Source organism: Carlito syrichta, unplaced genomic scaffold, assembly GCF_000164805.1.
Source record: "Carlito syrichta isolate Samal-C Ts95f unplaced genomic scaffold, Tarsius_syrichta-2.0.1 Scaffold303104, whole genome shotgun sequence".
In the NCBI taxonomy this organism is placed as follows: domain Eukaryota; kingdom Metazoa; phylum Chordata; class Mammalia; order Primates; family Tarsiidae; genus Carlito; species Carlito syrichta.
In genome coordinates, this window is record NW_007247200.1 from 50,543 (window position 1) to 62,931 (window position 12,389).

General features: G+C 37.4%; 1 protein-coding gene across 3 annotated transcripts in view; it reads right to left on the reverse strand.

Moving 5' to 3' along the window:
• Positions 1-12,389, reverse strand: part of LOC103260036 (zinc finger protein 420) — a 46,425-nt gene that overhangs the window by 24,718 nt on the left and 9,318 nt on the right. Inside the window, exons 3-5 of one of the 3 annotated variants that reach the window (XM_021712140.1) lie at positions 10,931-11,016; positions 9,605-9,731; positions 563-647 (exon numbers count right to left, since the gene is read on the reverse strand). Coding sequence is in view for 1 of the 3 variants with exons in the window: in XM_021712139.1 (XP_021567814.1) it covers positions 9,605-9,731; positions 10,931-10,939 (136 nt within the window). In the remaining 2 variants the exon portion in view is untranslated. Of the gene's footprint in view, positions 1-562; positions 648-1,642; positions 1,680-9,604; positions 9,732-10,930; positions 11,017-12,389 lie in introns of those variants that run through there. The other 2 variants (XM_021712139.1, XM_021712141.1) reach the window with 2 other exon arrangements.

The following is a 12,389-nucleotide window of genomic DNA, read 5'->3' on the forward strand; positions in this document are numbered from 1 at the left end:
AGAGAGGTAAATATGCTCTGAAGTTAAAGCTGTCCTGAGGATATTTGCTGACTTTAATTGCCTAGATGTTTGTATCTTAATTGTGTGAAAAAATTCAAGAGATAAGGCCTTGAATCTACAAAAGAGCAGGCATTAAAAATAAAACTCTTTATAAAACTGGAACTATCTAAGGCCTAAAGTTCAGAGAAAGGAAAAAAAAAAAACAATCTGACCTTAAAGAAAAATGACAAGAAACATCTCAGTCATGGCCTGGACTCTCAATGAAAAGGAGAAAAATAAGTGCCATGGGTAATTCATCATTACACAAGAGTCCTCATGCGTACAAGAAACAGCAAAATTATACTTTTTCCCCAGAAACTGGAATTCAATGACATGTAATATATGCTGGAAATATATAAAAATATAAGACAAAAAACATGAGAAAGAGAAAAGTTTAAAACAAAAAGATCCAGAAAAGGGAAAGAATATCAAACTTCTGAGATATGAAACATTATAATCAATTACATTAAAATCTTAAAAGAAAAAAGCTTAAAATCAGCCAGAGAAAATACAGATTACTTACAAAAGGAACAACAATGTAACAGATGTCAGACTTCTCAAGAGCAACAATAGAAGCCAGAAGACAGTGGTATAATATCTTCAGAGTGCTGAGAAAAAAATAACCGTCAGTAGAGAATTTTATACCCAGTAAAATCATCAGGCAAGAATGACAGTGAAATAGGGTTATTTTGCAACAACAAAAGTAAACACTTAAGAGTGTTTACTAACAATAAGTCTTCCCTAATGTATTTCATAATAAATAAAATTATCCCAAAAGAATGACGAAAGAGGAATAGCAGGCAAATAAAAGGATAATTATATAAATAAACCCACAAGCAAACAGTGTAGTTATAAAACAAAATAATGCTCATTTTTGAGGTTAAAAGCCGGGTGCAGTGGCTTATACCTATAATCCCAGCACTTTGGAGGGGGAGGAGAGAGGATTGCCTGAGTTCAGAGGATCGAGACCAGCCTAGTCAAGTTGGCAAGACCTCAACTCTATAATAAATCAAATATTAGCCAGGTGTGGTAGTACATGCCTGTAGTTCCAGCTACTTGTAAGACTGAGGTAGAAGGATCACCTGAAGCCACCAGGTAGAGGCCATAGTGGCTGTGAGCGTGCCACTACACTCCAGCCTGGGCAACAGAGTGAGACTCTGACTCAAAAAAAAAAAGAAAAGAAATACCAGACAACAATAACAGATTGAATAAATTCATCAAAGTTAAATTATTCTAATATCCTCTATACTATCTTAGGGAAAAATATATATTTTAGCCTCTGCTAAGTTAAATATGCATTTGTCAAATAACACAAATAATAACAATAATAATAATTATAAAGTACTGAGCAGACAGAAATCAGAAATAGCCCCAAAATATTTCAATTCACCAGTAATGGCAGAAATGTTATTCTATTTTTTATCTAAAAGTCAACAAAGACATTTTTAAGGGATAATACCCACCGTTGGTAAAAGTGTAAGAAATTATACATTGCTGGTACACTACTGGTAAAAATTCTGTGACAGTGAAATAAATATTTGACATAGAGATGTCAATTTCTTATCATCCTCTTAAAACCTCAACTCATAGCCACAATGCTCACCATTATATTTCATGGTAGATATTATCCTTTATATCTGTTTTTCAACTTGTTGTCCTTGAAATCCTAGGGGTTGGGGTAGGGCATATAGTTTATTATAAGACTCCTGCAAAGCCCTGTGCAAACCAAACATTGTATGTGAATTGAACAATATGTTCTAATATCCATTAAATACATAGTTTTCAAATACCATTACAATTAATAAAAACTACAAAACATCATTTGCAGTCAAAGGAATTAGATTGATAAAATTTAAAGATAATCTTTAAAAGTACATAAATATTTTAGGTTTTTCAAACTAAACAAGGAAGAAAAAGAAAGCAAAAATTAAAATACAACAAAATTGTATCCATCCTCATTAAGAAGATAGAATCATTTTTTAAGCCTAGAAGATAAAAAGAGGAAACAAAAAGCACAAAATGGAGGAGAAATAAATTCAAGCATATTGGTAATAGCAATTAAATAGAGCGAACCTTTAAATTAAAAAAAAAAATTCTCAGATGATACCACATTGCAGTGGTTAGTTATCACACATGTTTAAATATCTGAAAACCTAGGAAATTTCAAAAAATAATACTTGTGTTCCATGCCTAGAGATTATTTTTTAATTGGTCTGTGGTGTGGCCTGGGCTTAGAGTGACCCCAGCTATTTCCAAAATGCATACATGTTTGGAAACCATTTTCATATTGTTTTCCAAAGTAGTTATGCCAATTGATACCGTCATTAGTAAGGTATAGAGCACTTAAAAACCAAAGAACAGCTCCTCAGAGATGTAATTCACATAATCATAATTTAGTCATTTAAAGAGCACAATTCAATGACTTTTAGTATATTCATAGAGAGTTGTGCAACAATTGCCACAATATAATTTGTAAACATTGTATCACCCTCAAAAGGATGTTGTCTGTGCCTATAAGCAGTAACTTCCCACCATTTCCTCATTCCCCCTTTTTCATTCCTCCCTTCACTCCCTATCCCAGGTGCTGGTTAACTAGTAATTTACTATCTGTCTCTACAGATTTACCTATTGAGGACATTTCATATAAATGTTATATAAAATGCAGTCTTTTGTGTTTGGCTTCTTTTACTTGGCATGTTTTCAAGGCTCATCCATGTTACACCATGTAACAGAACTGCATTCCTTTTAATTACTGAATAATATTCCATTGTAAGATTATACCAAATTTTATTCATCTATTCATCAGCTGATGGATTTTTGAGTTGTTTGCACTTTTTGGTTATTGTGAATATCAAGGTATAGAGCAAATGTTGAGAATGTTTGCCACTGTCAAACATCTTAATTTTTGCCAATCTGAGCACGTGAAATAATTACAACACTGTAGCTTTAATTTGCATTTCCTGTTCCTTGAACTGCCCAAAAATATCTTTTACCGAATTTTTCAATATTGTTATTTACTTTTTTCTTATTAACCTGTAGAAGCTTTTAACATTCTGGATACTACTTTCATTTTATCGTCTATATGCACTGCAAGTACCTTCACCTAATACATGGCTTGCCTTTTACTTTCTTTATGTCTTTTGATAAAAAGTAATTTCTGTGCAGCCAAATTTATCAGTCTTTTAATGATTATTTTTTAAAGGAACTAAATAAAACAATTAAAAGTGATCTATTTGGTTCTCTTTCAAATATATTTCTCAAAATCTATTACTTATTTTTGTGATTTTGATTTCTTGAAATATTTCACTAATAGTTTATATCTGTTTCTAATCATTCCAATATGTAAAGATTTTTGCCATATAATATGTTGTTTCTTCAGATTATCTATTACTCATTTATGACCATTTCCTTACGGGTTTGATAATCTTTGTAAGCTCACCTTTTGTAGAGCTTAACTTGTGAGAATTTAAAGGCCTCTTACTTTCCTCCAGAGATTTGTATTTGCTTTAGACAGGAGTGAGAGAACACTATCTTAGAGAATAAAATTCATGTCCTTTTCTTCTATTGCCTAACTGCCTTTATTTCTTATTATATGAGTGTTCACTTTTCTCTGGACATACATTTTTTGTTTCTCCTTCAAAGTTAATGCCTACCCTAAGGCCTTTATACTTAATTACTCCATCTGCCTAGAAAACTGTTCCCCAACATTGGCCTGATTCATGCCCTAACTTTAGTGAAGTCTTTGTTCAAATATCAACTCTTCTAACAGGCTTTTCTAACTAAAACAAGAAGCTCCCATTCCTCATTATTCTTTGTCTACCCTTCTCTGCCTTTATTCATACTGCTTATCACTATGTTATTGTTATATTTGTTAAATAAATCTATATTATATATGTATACACATATGCTTTTTTTCCTTATTTTGTATTGATCCCACAGGAATGTTTCAGTAGAGCAGGAATTTTATCTAGATCATTATTTCCTCAATGACTACTACAGACCTTGGCACAGAATAAGCCCTCAATACATACATTTTGAATAAATGAACACATTTTAAAGAATGGAAATAATTTTGTAAGTCAATTTTTTTTTTTTTTTTGAGTTGGAGTCTCATTCTATCGCCCAGACTAGAGTGCAGTGGCCGCGCCCAGCCACCGCAGCCTCGACCTGCTGGGCTCCAGCGATCCTTCTGCCTCAGCCTTCCAAGTAGCTGGAACTACAGGCGTGCACTACCACACCCGGCTAGTTTTTGATTTATTGTAGAGATGAGGTCTCGCCAAGTTGCCCAGGTGGGTCTCAAACCCGCGGGCTCAGGCAATCTACTCACCTCAGCTTCCCAAAGGTACGGGATTACAGGCTGAGCCACTGAGCCCGGCTGTAAATCAAAATTTTAAAACACAATCCAACAAGGAACTGACTCCAAGTTTACATAAATGCATTGTCAAGAGCCATACCCTCCTCTTGAAAGCATTAAGAATTATAATAAAAGACCAACAGGGAAAAGAAGTAGCGATTAGGTAGAACTCTTTAGCGAGATCATGCTGAAAAGCCCTTGCCTTTTTCCTCAAGTCATAGATATTTTTTCCACACAATTTGGGCCCTAAAGAAGAATGTACTAATCAATAATTTTTTCAGGTCTCCAGAGGAAAAAACAGTGAAGAGATGAGACAGTTATATTCCAGTGACTTGTGTTGTGGGAAAACAAATCAGAGAGATTGTGACACTGAAGCTGATAAGCAGGAAGTTGCGTTTATTATGGGAACGCTGGCATTTGGCCCAGTGGACTTCAGTTGCAAAGACTGGGCCCCGATCACAGTCAGGTCTCAGCTTATATAGGTTTTACATTGGCTTTGGGGGGAAGGCACTTTTCATGGTGTAAGGTTTTGTATTTTTTGTAACAATAGTACAAGCTTATGGTTTTGACTGCAGGCACTGTTACAGGAAGGGGCTTGTGGTTTTAGCTGCAGATACTGAGCATGGTGTTTTAACAAACTGGAACATTTTAATTGTGATATATGCTTTAAAGTGTTTTCTAAAAGCTCCCTACCACATTCCCCCCTTTGATGCTAGACCCCTTTAGGGCTAAAGAGCATCATTTTGATTTAACATTATTATATGAGGTGCTGTTTTTTGTTTGACCATGGTTTTAATGAATTTAGAGACAGACCTTATGAGCAGTGGAGCTATGCAGGGGAGAATTAAGCAGGTTTCCAAGAAGAGGAACAGAGCTTCTATGCACAGGGTGAGTAATGCGTCGGGTTTGTAAAGGAGGCTTAAATTAAAAGCAACTAACAACAATGAAACATTTTATCTATAGGAGGAAGAATAGTACTAACAAAAACCTTTTGCCACAAGTGCAGTTTGCTGGTGTGGCTTTTGCTAGTACTATAGCAAAGACTAGGGCAGAGGCTATAATAGATAGAGACAAGGAGTGGCAGTACATTAAAGGTTTGTTTTAGAGAAATAACTTTTAAAAATTTATCTGTATTCCAGTTGCAAGTTTCTCAAGCTTCTGCCATGCGTTGATCAGCCAGCCTCCGGTGAGGCTGAAGGAGGGCCACAGATTTCCTCACGCTTCGGCTGTGCATTGACTAGTCAGCTTCTGGAGTGACTAGAGCAGGGTTGTAGATTTATTTAGAACTTTGGAGTGTGCCGGTGTTTTGTTTATTTTTTTCCTGGATGGTCAGTTTGTGTGGGGCTGAGGGGTCAGTCACATACTCCCAGGTTTGAGCAGCTGGTTAACTCTGCTGTTGTGGGGGTAGAACCTTTACTGCAATTGGGGTAGACAAAAGGACAGTAATAGGGCCCCTCCAGAGGGGTTTTAGGGGTGGTATATTTTCTTTCTTTATACCATGTCTTTTGGGTTAAAGAGGTATGCATTTGTGGTTAAACTTATTGGCAACCTTTCTCTGACTTGGTGATGCAAGGTGTTTAAGGTTGTACCTAGAGCCTGCAGTTGCTGCCTTAGGCTGATGCTTTCTAACTTATTTAAGTTTCCCTGTATATTTTTAACAAGGGGGAGGGTGGCCCTCCATAAAGGATTTTAAAAGGAGAAAAACCTGTTTGCTTAATAGGGCTAGACTTAATTCTTAAGAGGGCTATTGGCAAGAACTGGTCCCAGTTTACATGAGTTTCTTGGCATAGCTTAATTAGTTGCAATTTTAATGTCCCATGTATTTATTTCATTTTATCTTTTTCAGTATCTTGTTAGAGTAGGGTGGTCCATTAACATGCTGGTATGTTCCCGATATTATCTCTGGGTAGCCATTGGGTTGACCTTTTCCCCAACCCTGGCCTTGGCCTTAGCTTTATCCATATTGAGCAGGTACCTGGTTATCCTGGTGAGGCTGCAGGGAGTAAAGTGGCCTTTTCCTTTAGTCTCTGGTTCATTTTTTGTTGGGCCTCCCAGTCTCAGCTGACAAAGACTTTGGTCATAATTTCCAGCAGCTGGCTCATGTTTATTTTAGCAAAGTTTTTTAACTTCTGTAGTTTGCGTCAGCTATCTCCTTAGCCTTGTTTGACAAAGGCTGCATTTATCATTTGTTGATTTTTAGTTGTCTCCAGGTCGAAGGGAGGGTACAGTTTGAAGTCCTTGCAGAGTTTTTCATAGAATTGGCTCAGGTTCTTATCGGATTCTTGGAGCACTTTTGAGATTTTGCTCATGTTTATGGCCTTTTTCCCTTTTTTCTTCATGTCCTCTAAGAGGGTTGTGTGGCACTGCTCGAGCATCTGCAACCCCTGGTTTCTGTTGGGGTCTCATAGTGTTTGCCACCAGAAGGGTTTTAGCCACAAGTGCTTGCAAAAAAGGCGGCCAACTTTCAGTGACTGAGTTCAGTTGCTTTGACAAGTATGCTATGGGTCTGTGCCTTGACCCTAACATTTGAGTTAGTACCCTCATTGCTATGCCGGAGTGTTCATGCACATATAAAAAGAAGAGCTTGGTTATGTTTGGGAGCCTTAAGCCAGGCATGTTAATGAGACCCTGACTGATTTTTTTAAAGGCCCTTTTTTGGGCTTTTTCCTAAAGCAGAGGCTCCCATTTCCCCCTCTTTGTGCTTCATAAAGGGGTTTTGCTAAAATAGAGAAGTTAGGTATCCAGAATCTACAGAATTCTGCAGTTCCAAGAAATTCTCAGACTTGACGTCGGGAGGATAGGACTGGGATTGAACAGATGGTTTGTTTTCTTTCTGGGCCAAGCTGGCATTGCCCTTGAGATAGGTGGAAGCTAAGATACCTAACCCTCTCTTGGCAGATTTGACCTTTTTTTTTTTTTTTTTTTGAGACTTTGTATTCAGCCTTCTATAAGAGGGTGAGGAGCTGGTGCGTCCCCATCTGTTTCGCTAGTCAGAACAGGCTTGTTTGGTTTGGACAGGCACTTGGAAAGAGCCAACTTAAGTGCCATCAGAATTTTGCAATTTTTTTTCCAGCAAGTTTTTAGCTAAGATGGATGAGCAAGGACTACATCTTGCCAATAGTTAATGTATGGGAATTGATCAGGGTGGCCAGGAGCTGGGTTTTCTATGAAAATTCTAAATACCTCAGCAACTATTTTTTTACGTGGACCATTTTATCCTAAAAGAAGGTCAATCAATTTCATAGTGTTTGGAGCTTTCTCCAAGTCAGTTTTACATTATAGTCTCCTGAGTAGCCTTGCTGAAAATTTTTCAACATACATTCAAGAGGTGTGTTTTTACTTTGTGTTTTACCCATCTTCTTCCCCCTAAAAGACACTAGTCACACATAGAGAGAGGAAAAATGAGGTAAGAGGAACAATTGCTTCATCTGTCTCCAGTCGTATACCTTGTGGAGATATTTCAGACATTTTTTAGCAATTGGCGGGCTGGTATAAACCCCCAACCTGGACCAGCCCTATTATGAGGCTGGGGCTGCCTTCAGCTGTATGAGGTTGCCACTGGCTTAGATTAGGACTCAACATTCGCTTTGGCCCTTTGGTTGAGTCGGAATCCTTCTGCTTGCCGTCTCATTTATATACAATTACACGACAACTTCAACCCATCACCCAGGACCTTGGACTCTACAGTTTCGCCTCAGGACAGTGTTTCCTTCCACTGTCTCTAACTCTTTTCTTCAGGTTTGCGACTATTAGTAGACTCTGGGAGTTGGTCAGGCTCCCCTTCTGTCTCTTAAGGACAGGTCTATTTCATGTAACCCTAGTTCCTACGCTTTCTGTCAGGTGTTGCTTCTTATGCTGATTTCTGTGAGTCACTGGGTTCCATTGTACTTTTGGGATCCTTACCCCAGGATGCCAGAAGGGCTTCTCCCCCACAGATCAACTGGTCTGTTGGCGCCAGGTGAGGTGGCCTCTCCCGTCACCCCAGGGGTTGTATCCCAGTGACAAGGGAGTTGGAAAACACTGTCTCCAACTCTCCTCTTTACCAGACAATATACCAACAAATGTTGCATGAAAACAAATCAGAGAGACCGTGACACCGAGGCTGATAAGCAGGAAGCTGCATTTATTGGAACTCCAGCGCTCGGCCCAGCGGACTCCAGTCACAAAGGCTGGGCACTGATCGCAGTTGGGTCTCAGCTTATATAGGTTTTACATTGGCTTTGGGGGAAAGGGGTTTCATGGTATAAGGTTTTGTACTTTTTGTAACAATAGCACAAGCTTGTGGTTTTGACTGCAGGCACTGAGCACAGTGTTACAGGAAGGGACTTGTGGTTTTAGCTGCAGATACTGAGCATGGAGCTTTGCATTAACAAACTGGAACATTTTAATTGTGATATATATTCTGAAGTTTCTAAAAGCCCCCTACCACAGAAGAGTACAAGAAATAAGGTGATTATCTGGGTGGGAAATCATTTACTAAACTTTTAATTGATATAGGTCCTGACCCTTATTAAAATACTACACACACAAAAATAACATTTCTTAGATAATCAATGGTATACCCTCAATTATTTTCTTCTTTTTTTTAAAAGCAGGATTTATTGAGAGGACAGAAAAGCTCCCACAGAGAGAGGGAACCCGAAGGGGTTGCCCCTCAATTATTTTCTTAATAAAAGATGACTCTAGCATATTCATTCAATGTAAAATACAAAATTCCTAATATGCAATATTCAACTACCAAGCACATATAAGAAAATGTGTTTATGTAAGTAACGGACTGTGTTTATTTGAGTTGTTAGTGAAATGTACCAATCCACTCTACCACTATACAAATGATACAAGCTCTTCTGATGAGAAAAACCATACATTTTTGCATCTGATTTTTAAATTTGTGATAGGGCCTGGGAATTATTTAGAGCTCCTTTAGCAGATCTAAAATGTAACCATGTTTTATCTGACAATATTGCAAGTGCTCCAAAATTCAAATCTAGCTATTTGATCTTCAAAGAAGATGGTAGACAGACTGCTATTATAAGGCAGCATTAAAGTTTTTTGAAGAATGGAGAAGATAAAGGTATCCTAGGAAACCCTACATCCACTTCCTTTGAGAATAAAACAAATTCAGTTAATTACTTAAAAAGCAACTTTGAAATAACAGCAGAGAAAGACATCATTCCAAAGCAAGGTCTGAAATATGAAGGGCATATTTACCTAGAGACACCAAGTTGCTATAGTTCTCCAACATCACATCTCTATACAAATCCCTTTGAGCAGAATCCAGGCATTCCCACTCTTCCTGAGAGAAGTCAATGGCAATATCCCTGAACATCACTGATCTCTGAAACCACAAACAAATATTAGTTGTTGATATAAAGAAAATATTTTTTAAATTGAGGAGATGATGAGAAAGCCACAGAGCAAACAGGTTGGGAAGTACAAACATGTTCCTGATTATTCTTATTGCTATAGATATTTTCTGTATATAGAATGTCTCATTATTAAAATAAGTATGAGAATCAATAAAGTAAATACAATGCCTCACTTAAAAGAAATAATATACAAAGGTGTCCTGTATAATATATGTTGTATATCATACCTTCTCAATGAACATAAGTTTCTCTTTCTTCACTATGTAAGGCATAAAAAAAATAGAGAATATTTTTTCTGTAATATTTTATAAGATTTGTATAAAATTTTAAAATTTATTGAAGTTTCAGATTCATCATTATATCAGACTATACTGTATCATAAAGTTTCCTTGGTCACCAGTACTTTAGTAAATATTTTATAGGCTACAGAATAGTATCATATAATAACTGTATCTGACTTAGTGTTGATATTTGAACATTTTAGGTTACCTATCTCATAAATATTTCTTAGTCCTCAAAGTTTTTAATTCTCAACAACTTCTGCAGCTGAATGATGATCTTTCTTGTTACCATTCATCACTTGTAAATGTAACTTTTCCTCATTCTATGCAATAGAAAGGTAGAAAAGATAATCCAAAAGTACACATTCAAGATCAGCAAATAATGTTGAATCTCAAAATGATCCACATTATTGGTATTCATCAACTATGCATTTCTAGGGAAGATCCATGATCTTTCTATATTCAGTGTCTAATTTTAAAAGCTCAAAAAGCATAAGCTCTTGCCACATATGGAGACTGGGCCCAGTCAAGACCAACTCCTATTTGTCAAACTGGGAAACTTAGGTCTAAAGAGAAGTTCAAAATTTTTTCATGTGTGGTGCCATTTAACATCCTTTTTCTATTTTATAAAGTCAGTCAAATCTGCTTTTATTACGTCAGTGTTCCTAGTCAAAGAAACTGAATGAATTTCTGAATAAGTATCCGAATATAGGTTAGGTTAAAAAGACATACCTAGGGAAGATACTCACTTATAAGAATGGGAAAAACTTGAAAGCACATTCCTGAGTGAGGTCAGTCAGGAAGGAAGCTACAGGAATAAGGAATCCAAACATACACATACTCTGTAAAAGAGTAATTGAAGAGGGCACAAAGAAACACCAATTTACCTGAGCCATTGTTTTTAGAGCAAGAAATGATCAGTCCTCTTCTGGATTCCTATCTTAGAGAAGCACAGAATCTGGAGAAAGCAGAGCTAGGAAGGAGAAAACAGAACCATGAGACTAGGCTTTCTGCAAAGCAACAAATGGTTAATTTAGGTTATCTTTGTTGTTTTCTTCTTCCTGTCTCTTTCTCCTACCTGGAAACACACAAAAAGAGGGATAGATATAGATGGTGGCTCTTATCCTGGGCAACCTCAATATCCTCATTAATAAAAAGAAAAAATAACAACTTCTCTACCGTTTCTGAAATGAAACTCACAGATAATGACACATCTATATACCTTATGTAAAAAATGAATATAAAGAACATTAATATTTCAATATACTAATGATCATATACAACTACACTAAAGGTGCAAATAAGCCAGGTGTGGTGGCTCATGCCTGTAATCCCAGTATTTTGGGAGGAAGAGGCGAGAGGATTGCCTGAGTCCAGGGGTTTGAGACCAGTCTGGACAACATGGTGAGAACTCTTTTCTACGTACACACAAAAAAATAGACAGGTATGGTGGCGCACCCGTGGTTCCAGCTACTTGGAAGGCTGAGGCAGAAGGAGCACCTGAGCATAGCAGGTTGAGACTGCAGTGGCCATGAGTGTGCCACTACACTGCAGCCTGAGCACCAAGTGAGACTACTACTAAAATAAATAAATAAATAAGGTACCAATAATTAAACACTCATGCTTATGACTATTTATAATGAACAAATTTAGATTTATAAAATTACAATGTGCAGCTAAATATAATTGACACATTATATTTGACATTTTGAAATAAAAGCTAAATACATTTGAGTGTATCCATGTGTATGTATGGAATAACAGAAATGCATTATCTATAAACAGAGGCTTCTTTAAGTAATTGGTATTGGCAAGTCATGTCACAATATTATTGCCAACAGTACTGTTACTTTCTGAAATGATAAAAAAAACCTCAGTAAATTTCTTTTTTTTTTTTTTTTTGAGTTGGAGTCTCACTCTGTCACCCAGACTGGAGTGCAGTGGCCGCACCCGGCCACCGCAGCCTCGACCTGCTGGGCTCCGGCGATCCTTCCACCTCAGCCTTCCAAGCAGTCGGAATTACAGGCATGCGCTACTACGCCCGGCTGATTTTTTTGATTTATTGTAGAGATGAGGTCTTGCTGCCCAGGCAGGTCTCGAACCCGCGGGCTCAGGCAATCCACTCACCTCAGGCTCCCAAAGGCGCGGGATTACAGGCTGAGCCACCGAACCCGGCACTATTTATTGTCTAGTCCTTTATAGAAAAAGTTGGGTAACCTCTAATCTAGATCTATGACCTCAGTCTTTTTTTTTTTTTTGGAGTTGGAGTCTCACTCTACTGCCCCAACTGGAGTGTAGTGGCTGCTCCCGGCCACTGCAGCCTCGACCTGCTGGGCTCCGGCGATC